Below are 17,930 nucleotides of genomic sequence, written 5' to 3' on the forward strand. Positions count from 1 at the left end.
TATTTAATTGGATTTTGAATAAATGTGCAAACGTTGCTGTTTAGAATTTTATTGTGCTTTTATCTTTCTTAGTGGGTTGTGCAAACAGCTATTCTGAATAATGCTTTTATGTGGTAAGAGGGACTAGGGGTGTTGGGAGGGGGCTGCGGCCCAAAAATGTTTGGGAACCGCTATCAAGGACCTGGGACTTCAGACCCTCAGGACATCTCCCCAGCGTCTCAACCCTCTGAGGCATCTGTAGACCAGTGGATTACAGTGGCAGAGGTGTCTTCCTGGGCTGCAAAGAAGGAGGTGCAGACTCCTGAGACTCGGGCTTCACCTGGGACGGGCCACTTCCGCTTCCCCTCCCAGCTCCCCAATCTGCTCTCCCTAACTGTAAGGCTGCACGGAGCCCCAACAGCCCCCCCCGCTAGATCCCCATTATTGTACAGTGCCCTCTCTTTTAACTATCCAGTAAACTAGCTCACTCCCAGAAAAGACTAGATTCCCCTCTTTTTTGCAGCCCTTACTCTGCTTCCTTTGCCAAATTCCCCCCTCTGCCCCCTCCTATCATCCTTTACAGCCTCCCAGATCCAGAGGCAAGGGCCACGATGTCTTCCCAGCCGGTAGAAGTGTGTGTGTGTGTGTGTGTGTGTGTGTGTGTGTGTGTGTGTGTGTCAGTCAGCAGGAAAAGGCTTCTCCGCTTGCTTCCATCCTTTATGCTCAGCCCCCCCCCCCCAAGACTCACGCGCACATCCCCATCTGACAAAGGCCCCCTCCAAAGCATCGCAGCCAGGATCAGGCCCCCAGAAGACTGGAAGGAAGGAAGGAAGGAAGGAAGGAAGGAAGGGGGTGGGACAGGGACGCTGCCTTGAAGGGGTGGGACCCTCCCATCCACCCCCTTCAACCGCCCCATCCTTCAACTCGCCAGGCCCGCAGCCTTGCGGGGAAGGGCGATCCGTGAACGTGGCTCAGCTGCACGTGGGATCTGGTTCCTTCTTGTCTGGTTTTGGGTACAGCCAAGCAGGAGGCGAGGATGGGGATGAAAGGAGATGCAGCCCAACGGGGGGGGGGGCAGGCTTCCCCTGCCAGCTTTTTCTGGCCAAGGGAGAGACCAGCTCAGATCCCCCAAAATGCAGCATCTCTGGGGGTGTGGAATGCGCGGGGCTCCTCCTGCGCTCCGGCTCTGGAGGAAGAAAACTCAGAGAGCGGGGTGGGGGTGGGGGTGAGCTTGGGGCGCTCGGCTCGCCAAGGGTTAAAAGGAACTGAGCCGCATTCCTACGGAGAGGACAGAATGGGGGGGGGGGACCGGTCTTCCAGAACAAAGGCCCCTCCCTCTCTACCAAGTCACTTCCTGCAAGGGGCGGGGGGCGGGCGGTGGGTGTTTTGTGTGTCTCCTTTGCAAGCTTCGCTGCCTGGGTGGCTCCTGCTGCAATCGGGTGAGTCTCCTCTCTCTCTCCTCCCTTTGGGGGAGAAGGGGGTCCCAGGGCTGCAGGCGGGGATGCAGGGGGGCCGTGTTCAGATCATGCGTGCCCCCCAGGGTCCTGCGCCCCCTCCTTGCTCCCTGCAAAGCCGGGGGGCGGGTGGTTTTGCAGGAGGGCTGCAACCCTGTTCTTCCTTTACAGCAAACTGGCGGCTAACAGATTGAGGTTGAATCCTGACAAGACAGAAGTACTGTTTTTGGGGGACAGGGTATGGGCGGGTGTGGGGGACTCCCTGGTCCTGAATGGGGCAACTGTGTCCCTGAAGGACCAGGTGTGCAGCCTGGGAGTCATTTTGGACTCGCAGCTGTCCATGGAGGCACAGGTCAATTCTGTGTCCAGGGCAGCTGTCTACCAGCTCCATCTGGTACGCAGGATGAGACCCTATCTGCCCGCAGACTGTCTCGCCAGAGTGGTGCATGCTCTAGTTATCTCCCGCTTGGACTACTGCAATGGGCTCTATGTGGGGCTACCTTTGAAGGTGACCCAGAAACTACAACTAATCCAGAATGCGGCAGCTAGACTGGGGACTGGGAGCGGCCGCCAAGACCATATAACACCGGTCTTGAAAGACCTACGTTTCCGAGCACAATTCAAAGTGTTGGTGCTGAACTTTAAAGCCCTAAACAGCCTCGGTCCAGTATACCTGAAGGAGCGTCTCCACCCCCATCGTTCTACACGGACACTGAGGTCCAGGACCGAGGGCCTTCTGGCGGTTCCCTCACTGCGAGAAGTGAGGTTACAGGGAACCAGGCAGAGGGCCTTCTCGGTAGTGGCGCCCTCCCTGTGGAACGCCCTCCCACCAGATGTCAAAGAGAACAACAACTACCAGACTTTTAGAAGACATCTGAAGGCAGCCCAGTTTAGGGAAGCTTTTAATGTTTGATGTATCACAGTATTTTAATATTCTTTTGGAAGCCGCCCAGAGTAGCTGGGGAAACCCAGCCAGATAGGCGGGGTACAAATAGATTTATTATTATTATTATTATTATTATTATTATTTATTGCAAAGGCTGCTCACCGCTTTGTGGGGAAGCAATGGCTTTCATCCTCCCAGACTTGAGTTTGCCGCCATAGCAGAGGAGTCTCCTGGGTGTCCAGAGCCCAGTCTGGTCCTGTTGAGTTTCAGTCAGTCAGGCTGGAGGATGCGGACTAAGTGCTGGGATCAGTCTTAGCCCCTCTTGGAGGAGGAGGAAGAGCAGGGAGGAGGGGCTGGCTGGGCCAGGGAGGGGTCAGGGCCTCCCTGCAGGAGTGGGTGCTCCCTTCCTGCTTGGAGGAGGCGGGGTGAATCGAGAATGTGTCCTTTTATTGAAAATGCATCTCTGGGTTATTTGTGGGGCATAGGAATTCGTTCATTCCCCCGAAAAAAATATAGTCCAGCCCCCCACAAGGTCTGAGGGACAGTTGAGTATTAGGCTTTACCTCCCCCCCTCCATGTGTAGTGGATTCACCCCGCCAACTGGCCCCCATTAAATATAGCAGACCCACCTCGTTACACCCCCCGGCCTCTCTCCCCCCCCCACCTCATCTGGTTCCACAGCCGCGACTTCTCCTCCGCCACCAAGGAAAGATGGATGAGGTGGTCTTGCCAGAAACACTCCGCCATCTGTGAGACAGAAAGGTGAATGAGAAGTCAGAGGTGGAGCTGTGCATGGCGAACGAGAGATGGGCCACAGAAAAAGCCTCACATTTGGACACTGGCAGCCATTTCATATTTTAGTTATGTGAAAATTGATGCACCCTGCTTTGGGCTCTTGGATCCCACCAATGACCATCAGCTAATAAAGGAGTGGATTCACCCCGCTAACTGCCCCCCATTAAATATAGAGGACCCACCTCATGGTATGCAAATTACACGGATTTCTGCAATTTCCCACAGGCTACCTTGTGAGGATCTTGTGAGAGGGGAAACTTAGTGATTTAGAGTCTTAGGAAAGAGCTGAACGAAGAAGAACAGTTTTATTTACAAAAAAATAAGTTTGTGAAACAAATTTGGGGTCAGGAGGTGCATTCTTTCAAATAAAAGTTAGATTATTACTTAAACTAAATAGAAATTATTCTGAATCTCAGAAGCCAGAACAGCAAGAGGGATTGCTGCGCAGCGAAAGCAGCAATCCCTCTTGCTGTTCTGGCTTCTGGGATAGCTGTGCAGTCTGCATTCGCTCCATAAGACGCACACACATTTCCGCTTACTTTTTAGGAGAGGAAAAGTGAGTCTTATAGAGCAAGAAAAAAGGTAAATCCTGCCTCCATACTCTCCCAGACCCTCCACTGGGTCTTCTTCCTATCTAAGCTGTGAGACTCCTTCTTCTGGCTAGAGAGATTCTTCCCTCAGAGCCTCTCTGAATAATAATAATTACTATTGTTATAAAATAATAATAAAATCGGCACCTCCCCTCTCTGATCAGGCCCTGTCCAACTCTTTCCCTCAGAAAGGGCTCCTTGGATTTTCCCTCCAAAAGGGCTGGCAGCCAATCAGAGAGAGAGAGGCTTCCGCCCTCTGCTGGAACCTCGGGGGCACTGCAGCCCCACACTCCACTCTGGCTCCAGTGTCCCTCACAGGCCATTTCCTAACAACACTCCCTCCAGATTAAATCCTGCCTCCATATTCTCCCCAGACCCTCCACTGGGTCTTCTTCCTCTCTAAGCTGTGCGACTCCTTCTTCTGGCTAGAGAGATTCTCCCCAGATCAGAGCCAGTTCTCTCTCAGAAAAGAGCCTCTCCGAATAATAATAATAATAATAATAATACCCCTCTCAGATCAGGCCCTGCCCAACTCTCTCCCTCAGAAAGGGCTTCTTGGGTTTTCCCTCCAAAAGGGCTGGCAGCCAATCAGAGAGGGAGAGGCTTCCGCCCTCTGCTGGAACCTCGGAGGTCCTGCAGCCCCACACTCTGCTCTGGCTCTGAGGGAAAATACCTCATGGGTTGAAGCAAAAGGAGAAAATTAGGAATAAGAAAGGATACAGATAAATTGACCGAGTCTTCTCTTGTCATTTGTATTTCACAATTAGTTTACAGGAATATTTGCAACATATGGTTCATTATTAGAGGTCACCGCCTGAGATTGAGGCAAATGCTCAAAACTGCAGATTCCAAACACACAAACAGACACACAGCCGTTTCTGGAAGGTCTGTGTGTAACTTGAGGCTTTTTCCCCATGCTTGAGGCTTTATGTTATTATTATTATTATTATTGTTTGTTGGTATTTTCACTACTATTACCACTGTTCCAGAGCAGATTGCAACCATTTTAAAATATATTTAAACGTCAAAACAAATAACAGTCAGAGGAATAGGCTGGGTCCTCCGTTGTCAGAGGCCTTGGGAAAGAGGGGGAGGTGCCTGTGTGGGGAGGGAATCCCCCAAGGGGGGGTCTGCCCCCAGGATGCCTTCTTTTGGGCCACCCCCACCCAAGACTCTCAAGGGGGTGAAGCTACCAAGAGGGCCCCCTCAGCCAAAAGGATCTGTAGGGAAGAAGGTGGTTCTTCACATATTGGGGGGGGGGCTAAGTGAACCCCTCCCTGTTTAGGGCAGTTTTTAATGTTTAATGCTGTATTGTGTTTTTAATATTTGGTTGGGAGCCTCCCAGAGGGGCTGGGGAAACCCAGCCAGATGGGTGAGGTATAAATAATAAATTCCTATTATTATATTATTCCTATTATTATATTATATTATACTCCTGGACCTGGAAATGAAGGGACCACCAATGCAGCTCTTTTAAAACAGGAATTAAATGTGTTCTCAGGGGTTGTAATGGGAGACATTCAATGAGATGGGGTAGACCCATGGATGCTCCTTGGAGAAAAAGGGGGGAAATAAATGCCTTTAATAAAGAAAGGGAGCCCAGCCAACAATCTCTTGCAGATTCTGAACCTTCCTCAAGAGCAGTTCCACTTAGAGGGCATTGCGATGATCCTATCTGATCCACAGCAGAGAGTACCCTGGCCATGTCATCTCTGCTCCAAGGGGACAGTGGTGGGCAAGCTGGCCGGAGCTGGAAAGGGGCACTTCCAAACAGAGAATTTATTTACAATCATAGGAGGAATGTGAGCCCTTCTCACTTGTTTATAGTGCTATCCTTTGGCCCTCAGACCTAAGAAAAAGGGATTCCACCCCAGCAGTTTGTCTTGAGAACTTTGCACATTCCAAGTGGCTAGAAAACGAGACAGAAGCAGGAAGGAAATGGTCACTGCACTGTGGGAGGGAGGGAGAGCAGCTCTTGAGGATCCCAGGGTGGGTTGGTTGGTTGGTTGGTTGGTTGGCAGCCATTTGTCTCAGGAGACAATGGGAGAGTGTGCCTTTGGGGATGAGGTCAAACTGTTGGAAGGTTGCAGCGGCTGCAGAGGCCCTAGCCTAGTGTCAAAATTAGACTTGTAGAAATGACTCACTTGTCAATCACAGTTCTGACTTCTTTCATTGACTGAAAACACTGAAAGGCAGGAGCAACTAGGCTGATTCATTTGACAGAGCTTCCCAATGTTTCCTGCACATTTTGCATAGTAACGTCTAGTAGGGCTGGACGCCGGCTTCTCCTTTTCCTTTTTTGAAAAAGAAAGTTCAGAGTCTGGGCTGTGTTGCAGTCCAGCCCTGGTTCCAAATAATATTCCGGAAATCTTCTTCTTTTCCTGGCTGTGTATCAATTTCATAACAGAACTATGTATTTGCTTTGTAGGATTTGCAAAGGCCTCTACTTAGGACAGACAGAACTTGGCAGTAGGACCAAGAGCTTTCTTCCGATCTCTTGGGGGATTCCACAGAGCCCAGATGGATGAATCAGAGTCCGCTGGCCCAGAAGCAGGAAGAGGCCATGCCATCCAAACTGGGAGCAGCGGTGGAATCTGGGAAAACTCTCTGCTGAAGATCCTGCGTGAGGAGGACACCCTCCACTCAGATGTGCAGAGCCAGCAGTTGAGGCAGTTCCGCTTCCAGGAGGCCAAAGGACCTCGAGAGGTTTGCAGGCGACTCCACCACCTTGACCATCAGTGGCTGAAGCCAGAAAGGCACACAAAAGCTGAGATGCTGGACCTGGTGATCTTGGAGCAGTTCCTGGCTGTCCTTCCACCAGAGATGGAGAGCTGGGTGAGGGAATGTGGAGCAGAGACCAGTTCCCAGGCGGTGGCCCTGGCCGAAGGATTCCTCCTGAGTCAGGCAGAGGAGAGGAAGCAGGCAGAGAGAAAGCAGGTGAGAGAGACTTTTCTCTGGATATTCCAGAGGGGCTCTGAACATGAGAGAGAGTATCCCAAAATTCTCTCTTAATCCCCCAACCTTTTTTGGAAAGCCTCCAAGGAATGAGATCAGGTACCCCTAAAGCGTTTGCCTCTCCCAGTCCTTTTCTAATGTTTCTCTCCATTCTGCTTCCAATCCCTTTTGCCCTTTCAGGGAAAGATTATCTTTGCAGAAACGGGCCTGGATTCCTCTGAGGCAGAGATGACTCCATTGGAGACCAAAGAGAGACCACTGGGTAAGGAGGAAGGAGGGTTTTTCCCCATTTGGTCACACATTCTGTAGATTCTGCCACTAATCTGTGGGGAGGACACTAGGGGCCAAGAGCCCAAAGTGGGGACATGTATTTTTACATAGCTAAGATACAAATGTCAAAATGCACTCAGTAGGTGAGACTTTTTTACAGGCCCACCTGTAGTTAGAGATGCACTGCTTCACCTCTAAGAGAAGCATGTGAAAATGGCCTGCCACTTACCTTTGTCTCTCACAGGTGACAGAATGATGCTGGCAAGAGATGCTTATCCATCTTTGCATGAAGGCAGAGATGCAGCAGCCATGGAACCAGATCAGGTAGGGAGAATGAAGGATTGTGGCGAAAGAGTCCCTAATGAATCTCTCTCCTCCTTCTCTTGGCTGTAAAGGCCATTGCAGGAGCCTTATGTTCTGAGAATGGTGAACAATCACCTCACGTTGACTAGCCTCCTGAATGTTGCTAATACAGTGGTACCTCTGGTTACGTACTTAATTCGTTCTGGAGGTCTGTTCTTAACCTGAAACTGTTCTTAACCTGAAGCACCACTTTAGCTAATGGGGCCTCCTGCTGCTGCCGCGCCACCGGAGCATGATTTCTGTTCTTATCCTGAAGCAAAGTTCTTAACCTGAAGCACTATTTCTGGGTTAGCGGAGTCTTTAACCTGAAGCGTATGTAATACGAGGTACCACTGTATTATTTATCAGTAGTTGCAGTTTTATTTACAGATTTAACATTTAATGCTAAAATAGGCTTCTAAATAGTTGACAAATTCTGAAAGAAAATGTGAATGTATCATTTTTGTGCTTCATGCTGTGGCCACAGACATGTGATTTGATGGTGAGTTTGGGGCGGCCCAATCCAAAATCCTGAGAATCCATGTGGATCTGCGCATTGTAACCAGGTTTTTGCACCATTGCAGCCCCAGGCAACAGTGGGTGCGTGATTTTTTTGGTGCAGGCTGTAGCCATGGACATGCTATGTGATCTGATGGTGAATTTGGGGCGACCCAATGCAAAGATCCTGAGGATCCATGTGGATCCATTCTTTGTAACCATGTTTTTGCACCATTGCAGCCCCAAGCAACAGTGGGTGCGTGATTTTTTTGGTGTAGGCTGTAGCCATGGACATGCTATGTGATCTGATGGTGAATTTGGGGTGACCCAATGCAAAGATTCTGAGGATCAATGTTGATCCATGCTTTCTAACCATGTTTTTTCACCATTGCAGCCCCAGGCAACAGTGGGTGCGTGGTTTTTTTGTTGCAGGCTGTAGCCATGGACATGCTATGTGATCTGATGGTGAATTTGGGGTGACCCAATGCAAAGATCCTGAGGATCCATGTGGATCCGTGCTTTGTAACCACGTTTTAAGTGGGGAGGGAAGGAAAAACGAAAGGGACAAGGAGCACAAGTGGGGTGTAAGGAGAAGCAGCTGCCTAACAATGCAGGAGAGGGGTTTAATGGGAGGGAGGAAAGGAAGGCAAAAGTTTCCCCCTCCCAAGCCAGACTCCCCCCCCCCTCCCACCTGCATGTTTTCTGGCTGCCTGCGAGTCCCTAGAATGCTGGACGCAGCAGCAGCAGCACCGGAGCACGGAGAGGAGGAGGTGGTGGCTGTTGGCTGCGCTCATAGCCGACGGAACCTGAGCCGGGTGGGCTGGAGCCTGCGCGCAGTGTGACTAGGAAGGAATTAGAAGGAAGGACGCGATCCTTTCCTTTCCCCTCTGCTTGCCAGGAGGACAGGGGATTTCCCTGCTCTTTGTTGCGTTTGAGCAAACACAGCAACTGAAAACAGAAGCGGGTGGGCAGTAAGACTCTGAGGCAGAATGCAGGAAAGCAGCAGCCTCGCTTCTGCAGCCTTCCCTCCTCCGCGCGATCTGATTTTTGCCTGATTTTTGCCTCTGCACTCGGGCCAGTCGGCTCCAGGGACCACACATTCGCTCAATAACACGCACAGACATTTCCCCTTACTTTGTAGGAGAAAATATGTGTGTGTTATAGAGAGGAAAATATGGTATTTGAAGATCACCATGTGGCATTCCATCCATTCCCCCAAAAGCTTAATACCAGTAATTAAAATACACACACAAAAAGAGTTTTGTTAAAATATTAAAATATGCATCCATAATAAAAATGTACAGCAAAACAATTACATTAAAACAAAACAGCAATGAACAGGCAGAAAACAACAGAGCAATGTGTAGTAGATAATCTGTATGTTGTCTAAGAAGGGGACCTTTCCCTTTTTATTTTAGGGACTGGTGTGCTTTGAAGATGTAGCTGTTCATTTCACAGATGAGGAATGGGAGTTGCTGGATCCTGACCAAAGAGCTCTGTATAAGGAAGTAATGGAGGAGAATTGTGGGATCATGGAGTCTCTTGGTAAGGCTGCCTTTTGGATTACAATATCTCTTTTGGAATTCTTTTTGAAATTTAGTCCCTGAGGCTGTGATCCGTTTCTTTTTTGTTGCAGATGGTGATGAATCAGAAAGGAAGAATGAGGGAGACCAAATCTATACAATGGAGAAGCGGTGTCAATATTTGGAGTGTATAGAAAGCTTCAGAAGAATTCATACAGGGGAGAAACCCTATCAGTGCTTGGAATGTGGAAAGAGCTTCAGTCGGAAGGATCATCTCACTCTTCATCAAAGAGTTCATACAGGGGAGAAACCATATCAGTGCTTGGATTGTGGAAAGAGCTTCATTCAGAAATCCTATCTCCGTTCCCATAAAAGAATTCACAGCGTGGAGAAACCCTATAGCTGCTTGGAATGTGGAAAGAGCTTCGCTTGGAAGGTCAATCTAACAGCCCATGAAAGAATTCATACAGGGGAGAAACCATATCAGTGCTTGGAATGTGGAAAGAGCTTCAGTCGGAAGAATAATCTCAATCTTCATCAAAGAATTCATACAGGGGAGAAACCATATCAGTGCTTTGAATGTGGAAAGAGCTTCATTCGGAAATCCTATCTCCGTTCCCATAAAAGAACTCACAGCGTGGAGAAACCCTATAAGTGCTTGGAATGTGGAAAGAGCTTTGCCTGTAAGGTCAGTCTAACAGCCCATGAAAGAATTCATACAGGGGAGAAACCCTATCAGTGTTTGGAATGTGGAAAGTGTTTCATCCGGAAGATAAGTCTCACAGGCCATCAAAGAACTCACAGCAAGGAGAATCCCTATAAATGCATGAAATGTGGAAAGAGCTTCAGTCAGAAGCATCATTTCACTCTTCATCAAAGAATTCATACTGGAGAGAAACCATATCAGTGTTTGGAATGTGGAAGGAGCTTCACCCGGGAGGACAGTCTGACTTCCCATCAAAGAATTCATACAGGGGAGAAATTATATCAGTGCTTGGAATGTGGAAAGAGGTTCAGTCAGAGTGCCCATCTCACAACCCATCAAAGAATTCATACAGGGGAGAAACCATATCAGTGTTTGGAATGTGGAAAGAGCTTCATCCAGAAAAGAAGTCTCACAGGCCATAAAATAAGTCATACAGGGGAGAAACCATATCAGTGTTTGGAATGTGGAAAGAGCTTCATCCAGAAAAGAAGTCTCACATCCCATCAAACAACTCATACAGCGGAAAAGGCATTTCAGTGCTTGGAATGTGGAAAGAGCTTCATTCGGAAGGAAAGTCTGACTTCCCATCAAAGAATTCATACAGGGGAAAAACCGTATAAGTGCTTGCAATGTGGAAAAAGCTTCAGTCAGAAGAGCAGTCTCACTTCACATGAAAGAAGTCACAGCGAGAAGAAAGCATATCAGTGCATGGAATGTGGGAAGAGCTTTAGCCGGAAGGATTGTCTCGCTTCACATCAAAGAACTCATACAGGGGAGAAGCCCTTTGAGTGTTTGGAATGTGGGAAGAGCTTCATTCAAAGAGCAGGTCTCGTGTACCATCAAAGAATCCATACAGGGGAGAAGCTGTTTGAGTGCTTGGAATGTGGGAAGAGCTTCACTCGTAAAGCAGATTTCATGCGGCATCAAAGAATCCATACAGGGGAAAAGCCCTTTGAGTGCTTGGAATGTGGGAAGAGATTCAGTCAGAGAATTGGTCTCATGCGGCATCAAAGAATCCATACAGGGGAGAAGCCCTTTGAGTGCTTGGAATGTGGGAAGAGCTTCACTCATAAAGCAGATCTCATGCGGCATCGAAGAATCCATACAGGGGCGAAGCCCTTTAAGTGCTTGGAATGTGGGAAGAGATTCAGTCAGAGAATTGGTCTCATGTGGCATCAAAGAATCCATACAGGGGAGAAGCCCTTTGAGTGCTTGGAATGTGGGAAGAGATTCAGTCAGAGAATTGGTCTTCTGTCCCATCAAAGAATTCATACAGGTGAGAAGCCATTTCAGTGCTTGGAATGTGGAAAGAGCTTCAGTCGGAACTCCCATCTCAGTTCGCATCAAAGAACTCATAGCAAGGACAAACCATATCAGTGCATGGAATGTGGAAAGAGCTTCGCTTGGAAGGTCAATCTAACAGCCCATCAAAGAGTTCATACAGGGGAGAAACCGTATGAGTGCTTTGAATGTAAAAAAAGGTTCAGTCAGAGCGACCAGCTCTCCGTCCATCAAAGAATTCATACAGGGGAGAAGCCATTTGAGTGCTTGGAATGTGGGAAGAGATTCAGTCAGAGAATTGGTCTCGTGTCCCATCAAAGAATCCATACAGGGGAGAACCCATTTCAGTGTTTGGAATGTGGAAAGAGCTTCACCCAGAAGTTAAATCTCAGTTTTCATCAAAGAATTCATACAGGTGAGAAGCCATTTCAGTGCTTGGAATGTGGAAAGAGCTTCAGTCGGAACTCCCATCTCAGTTCGCATCAAAGAACTCACAGCAAGGACAAACCATATCAGTGCATGGAATGTGGAAAGAGCTTCGCTTGGAAGTTCAATCTAACAGCCCATCAAAGACTTCATACAGGGGAGAAACCGTATGAGTGCTTTGAATGTGGGAAGAGATTCAGTCAGAGAATTGGTCTTGTGTCCCATCAAAGAATTCATACAGGTGAGAAGCCATTTCAGTGCTTGGAATGTGGAAAGAGCTTCAGTCGGAACTCCCATCTCAGTTCGCATCAAAGAACTCACAGCAAGGACAAACCCTATCAGTGCATGGAATGTGGAAAGAGCTTCGCTTGGAAGTTCAATCTAACAGCCCATCAAACACTTCATACAGGGGAGAAACCGTATGAGTGCTTTGAATGTAAAAAAAGGTTCAGTCAGAGCGCCCAGCTCTCCATCCATCGAAGAATTCATACAGCGGACAAATGATACCAGTGCTCAGAATGTGGAAAGAGCTTCATTCGAAGCGCCCATCTCACTTCCCAGCAAATAATTCATGCAGCGTACCAGTCTTCCAGAACTGGAAGACTGGGGAAATATCATCAAAGGAACTGAAGGAGGTGAGGACAGGTGACCCTGTAGCCTTATGAGGCTTTGCCCTCGGGTGGGAAAAAATACTGGACCCGGGAAAGGGAAAATGGGAGTCAGCAGACACTCATGGAATAGTTTCGGAAAAAAAGCTTTATTTCTACCATCTATGAACTGGTAGAAGGAGCAAGTGTGATAGTTCACAAAACAAACATGAGTTCACAGCCATTTGCACAGAGTATATATTTCCCTTCCAGTTCCCTCCTCCTTCTGAAAAGTTTCTGCCCCATGTGTCTCCTTAGCATGAACAGAAAGTTCCTGTCTCGGGACTATTTTGGACTCATGGTAGAAATAAAGCTTTTTATTCGAAACTATTCCTTGAGTGTCTGTTGACTCCCATTTTCCCTTTCCCGGGCGCAATACTTTTTTCCCACCCGAGGGCAAAGCCTCATAAGGCTACAGAACAAAGGCAAGAGAAGCTGATGAACTATGGCAAAGCTAACAGATAAACTGTCGGGGGAAAGACAATAGTGACTTTGAAAAAGAATGGGAACCTTTTACATCATATCTGCAGAAGCAACAACAAAAAAAGAGTCATTGGCAGGATTTAAATAAACATTTGCAATTTTATTTACAAAAAATAGGACACTTAATATGACAATATAGAAGTAAATATAAACAGCAGAATGTAATATAAGATGTAATAAACCAGTGATGGAAGTTGAGGGAAGTCCGCAGGGAAGGGGAAGATTGAAATCTGAATGTAATGTAATGATTATAGACATTGTTAAAAAATAAAAAATCTAATAAAAATGATTAAAAAAATAGAATTCATACAGCGCAGAAGCCATATAAGAGCTTCAGTTCTAAGAGAATCTCACTTCACATGAAAGAACTCACAGGGAGGAGACACCATATAAGTGCTTGGAATGTGGGAAGAGCTTTGCCCGGAAGACAAGTCTCGCAGCCCACAGGGGACAAAGCCTAACGGTGCTCAGAATGTGGAAGGAGCTTCGGTCAGAGAGCCCAACTCACTTCCCATCAAATAATTCATAAAGGGGGAAACCATTCAGTTATTGCAATGCGGAAAGAGCTTCAATGAGTGTGACAATCCTGCTTCCCATCAAAGGATGCCTATCAGGAGAGGCATAGAAACAGAGAATTGTAGAGTTGGAAGGGACTACCAGGGCCATGGCAATGCTGGAGTGTCTACTGAAGCATGCCTGACAGATAGTCGTTCAACCTCTGGGGATGAACCTGCAAGGAAGGAGAGGTCACCATCAGAATTTTCTTCCTGATGTGTAGCCATTTGGATCCTACCCTCTGGAGCAGCAGAAAACAAGCTTGCTCCATCTTCCATGTGACCCTTGATCATCTTGGTCACCCTCCTCTGCGCATGTTCTAGCTTGTCAATATCCTTCTTAAATTGTGGTGCCCAAAACTGGACACAGAACTCTGGTGGAGTCTAACCAAGTTAGAATACAGCGTGACTATTTCTTCCCTCAATCCAGACACTATGCTTCTGTCGCAGCCTAGAATAGGATCAGCTTTTTTTGCTGCTGCTGTTGCTGCATTGCACTGCTGAAGAGGAGAAGTGAGAGTGGAAGAATGAAAAGTCTTTGAGTGGTACATGGGTGTTCTATCCAAGGGAAACTGACCACCGCACCAGCCGGAGAACTTCCTTAGTGCTCAGGTCCCCAGCTGTCAGGAAGGGAAGGCAGGATCAGCACCATGGAGAGGATCGGAGGAGTGTGCTTCAAGGCCACAGCTAGAAAGCCAGCAGCAGAGGGAGAACATGCATCTTGTGTGAAAACAACTCAAGTAAAAGCCTCACTATTTTGGAATCTCAACTCTCATGGATAGTAATGGGGTTACCAATTCTCCTACTCGGGCTCAAGCAACTAAGTTTATGGAGGATTTTTTCCAAGAGCTTTTGACACTTTTGGAAGGACTCTAGCAAATTCATCAGGTAATAGCCAGTGAAGGCTGACCAGACCGGCTTTATAAAAGCGAGACAAACCGCAGATAATATTAGATTAGTGGTGGATTTGGTAGATCTAAATAAAGATAAAGTCCAGTTTGTAATTATATCGCAAGATGCTGAAAAGGCTTTTGACAAAATCTGTAAACAGTACATGGAAGTAGCTTTACTTAAATTTGAATTTCCTTTGGATATCTTAAAAGGGCTTAAAGTAATTATGAAGCACCTACGTCAAGAGTCAAAGAGAATGGTAATCTCTCTGCCACCTTTCCTCAGGCCTGAGGAACCAAACAAGGATATCCTATCTCGCCATCGCTTTTTAATATCTGCTTAGAACGCTTGGCTTTCACCATGAGACAACACTGAGATTCACAGAGTAGTTCACAATACACTTGAATATAAACTAGTTTTATTGTTTATTTCAAATGATAGATGCTTTTGGTAAAATATCAGGTTATTCTATTCTATTATTCTGTTAATTGGTCCAATCGGAATTGATGCCAGTAGGCCAAAATCTGATTGCACATTCCTTCAAGGAATATCAATTCCAGATTTGTTCCAAATCTCTACACTACATAGGCAACTTAATACCAAGAGATAAAAAAAATAAGTCACACTTAAAATAAATAAAATAATAAAAGATATTTCTTCATATATTGATATACAGAAGTCATTGAACCTTACACTTTGGAGAAGGTGGAATGCTCTCAAAATGAATATAATTCCCAGATTAATTTATATTTTGAGAGGACTTGCAGTTTCTATATCTCATGTTTTCAAATGATAAACTCCCTGTTTAGGAAATGCCTTTATATTTATCTACATTATACTTATCTACTTTATACATATCTACTGTCATGTATTAAATACTGGAAACTCATTGTTGGTCTTAATTTTCCGACGTGGGTGACCTTAGAAGATGCACATACAGCCCCTTTGGTGGGCTAGAGAATACAGTCATACCTCGGGTTAAATGTGCTTCAGGTTGATCGCTTTTGGGTTTTGCCATTCGCGCATGTGCAGACGGTCAAAATGACGTCACGTGCATGCGCGGAAGTGGCGAATCGCGACCTGCACATGCGCAGACGCAGGTTCCGTTCGCTTCTGGATGCGAACGGGGCTCTGGAACGGATCCTGTTCGTATCCAGAGGTACCACTGTACTAGGATCAAAATATTTGAAATCCCAGGTGATTCAGGTCAGTTAGAAAGATATGGAACATGTTGTCTAATATAAATAAAGTTGATGTATACTCGCATGCCAAACTTGCCCTTTGGGGAAACCCTATATTAAAAATTGCTAAAAAGATGGTACTATGGGAAAATTTAATGGAAACAGGTGTATTGACTCTGGACCAAGTGATAGAAACTAGAAAGCCAGGGAATACTTTTTACACCTACCTTCTAACAATTAAGGGACGCGGGTGGAGCTGTCGGTTAAACCACAGAGCCTAGGTCTTGCCGATCAGAAGGTTGGCCGTTCGAATCCCTGCGACGGGGTGAGCTCCCGTTGCTCGGTCCCTGCTCCTGCCAGCCTAGCAGTTCAAAAGCACGTCAAAGTGCAAGTAGATAAATAGGTACCACTCCAGCAGGAAGGTACAAGTTTCCGTGCGCTGCTCTGGTTCGCCAAAAGTGGCTTAGTCATGCTGGCCACATGACCCGGATGCTGTACGCCGGCTCCCTTGGCCAATAAAGCAAGATGAGCGCCGCAACCCCAGAGTCGGTCACGACTGGACCTAATGGTCAGGGGTCCCTTTACCTTTACCTTTTTAATACAAAATGTAGTATGCTAAAGATGTTTACATTAGTATTATGATAATAATATCGTATTTATGGGTTAGGATATACATATAATCCCCCCCCCCTTTTTTTAGAAAACAACAACATACAAGTTGTCTCAGGGGGGGCCTGGAATTACCAATGGATGTGGCTCACTATTCGCTAACCTTAGGCTCCGCCCCTTGAATGCTTCACCTCAGCACTTAAAACCTGTGCCTCCTCTAGGACAGTCGTCCCCAAAATGGGCAACCCCCCCCTGAAGGGTTTTGTTCCTGGGGGGCACTAAGAGGCAAAGGGGTGGCAGTGTAAACTCCCAGACTTTGAAAAGCTGATACCACTTGATCAGGTTCATTGGTTTTGTCATGAGTTAATTAAACTACGTATATTTAATTGGATTTTGAATAAATGCAACCGTTGCTGTTTAGAATTTTATTGTTTTTATCTTTCTTCGTGGGTTGTGCAAATGGTTATTCTGAATAATGCTTTTATCTGGTAGGAGGCACTGGGGTGTTGGGGGGGGGGGACAGCGGCCCTAAAATGTTTGGGAACCGCTATCTAGGACCTGAGGGACACGGGTGGCACTGTGGGTTAAACCACTGAGCCTAGGACTTGCTGATCAGAAGATCAGTTGTTCGAATCCCCACAACGGGGTGAGCTCCTGTTGTTCAGTCCCAGCTCCTGCCAACCTAGCAGTTCGAAAGCACGTCAAAGTGCAAGTAGATAAATAGTGCAAGTAGGTAAACCCCCCTTCAACCGCCCCATCCTTCAGCTCGCCAGGCCCGCAGCCTTGCGGGGAAGGGCATCTGTGAACGTGGCTCAGCTGCACGTGGGATCTGGTTCCTTGTCTGGTTTTGGCTACAGCCAAAAAGGAGATGCAGCCCAACGGGGGGGGGGGGGGGCAGGCTTTCCCTGCCAGCTTTTTCTGGCCAAGGGAGAGACCAGCTCAGATCCCCCAAAATGCAGCATCTGGGGGGGGGGGCAGCAATGCGCGGGGCTCCTCCTGCGCTCCTCCTCGGGAGGAAGAAGACGCGGGGGGGGGGGGGAGAGCTTGGGGCGCTCGGCTCGCCAAGGGTTAAAAGGAACTGAGCCGAATTCCTACAGAGAGGACAGAATGGAGGGGGGGGGACCGGTCTTCCAGAACAAAGGCCCCTCCCTCTCTCGCAAGTCACTTCCTGCAAAGGGGGGGGGCGGGAGGTGGGTGTTTTGTGTGTCTCCTTTGCAAGCTTCGCTGCCTGGGTGGCTCCTGCTGCAATCGGGTGAGTTTCTTCCCTTTGGGTGCAGTGCGGAGAAAGGGGTCCCAGGGCTGCAGGCGAGGATGCAGGGGCGCCGTGTTCAGATCATGCGTGCCCCCCAAGATCAGCGAGTGCAGGGTCCTGCGCCCCCTCCTTGCTCTCTGCAAAGCCAGGGGGCGGGTGATTTTGCAAGAGGTCTGCAACCCTGTTCTTCCTTTACAGCAAACTGGCTGCTAACAGATTGGGGTTGAATCCTGACAAGACAGAAGTACTGTTTTGGGGGGGACAGGGGGCGGGCTGATGTGGGGGATTCCCTGGTCCTGAATGGGGCAACTGTGCCCCGGAAGGACCAGGTGCGCAGCCTGGGAGTCATTTTGGACTCGCAGCTGTCCATGGAGGCGCAGGTCAATTCTGTGTCCAGGGCAGCTGTCTACCAGCTCCATCTGGTACGCAGGATGAGACCCTCCCTGCCCGCTGACTGTCTCGCCAGGGTGGTGCATGCTCTAGTTATCTCCCGCTTGGACTACTGCAATGCGCTCTACGTGGGGCCACCTTTGAAGGTGACCAGGAAACTACAACTAATCCAGAATGTGGCAGCTAGCCTGGTGACTGGGAGCGGCCGCCAAGACCAT

General features: G+C 47.9%; 4 protein-coding genes across 7 annotated transcripts in view; 3 read left to right on the top strand and 1 right to left on the bottom strand.

Moving 5' to 3' along the window:
* Nucleotides 1-17,930, bottom strand: part of LOC310661071 (uncharacterized protein) — a 57,223-nt gene that overhangs the window by 36,660 nt on the left and 2,633 nt on the right. The window lies entirely within an intron of this gene.
* LOC310660823 (uncharacterized protein) lies at nt 1,325-12,648 on the top strand. 3 transcript variants are annotated; one of them, XM_083406128.1, is made up of 7 exons: nt 1,325-1,418; nt 6,133-6,641; nt 6,840-6,921; nt 7,174-7,253; nt 9,188-9,314; nt 9,406-11,587; nt 11,672-12,648. In XM_083406128.1, the coding sequence occupies exons 2-7, from the start codon at nt 6,225-6,227 to the stop codon at nt 12,207-12,209; spliced, it is 3,426 nt and encodes a 1,141-aa protein (XP_083262254.1). In that variant the 5' UTR covers nt 1,325-1,418; nt 6,133-6,224; the 3' UTR covers nt 12,210-12,648. The 3 variants fall into 3 exon arrangements, with proteins under 3 accessions (XP_083262254.1, XP_083262255.1, XP_083262253.1); XM_083406129.1 differs by having other exon boundaries at nt 9,406-9,526; nt 9,695-12,648; XM_083406127.1 differs by having other exon boundaries at nt 9,406-12,648.
* Nucleotides 4,365-17,930, top strand: part of LOC310660898 (uncharacterized protein) — a 561,482-nt gene continuing 547,916 nt past the window's right edge. Inside the window, exon 1 of the mRNA XM_083406389.1 lies at nt 4,365-4,384. The gene's annotated coding sequence lies outside the window, so the exon portion shown is untranslated. The remainder of the gene's footprint in view (nt 4,385-17,930) is intronic.
* The window catches only part of LOC310660841 (uncharacterized protein), a 34,217-nt gene continuing 33,553 nt past the window's right edge, over nt 17,267-17,930 (top strand). Inside the window, exon 1 of the mRNA XM_083406187.1 lies at nt 17,267-17,322. The gene's annotated coding sequence lies outside the window, so the exon portion shown is untranslated. The remainder of the gene's footprint in view (nt 17,323-17,930) is intronic.

This window comes from Podarcis tiliguerta, assembly GCF_965153285.1.
Source record: "Podarcis tiliguerta genome assembly, chromosome: 12".
Lineage (NCBI taxonomy): Eukaryota > Metazoa > Chordata > Lepidosauria > Squamata > Lacertidae > Podarcis > Podarcis tiliguerta.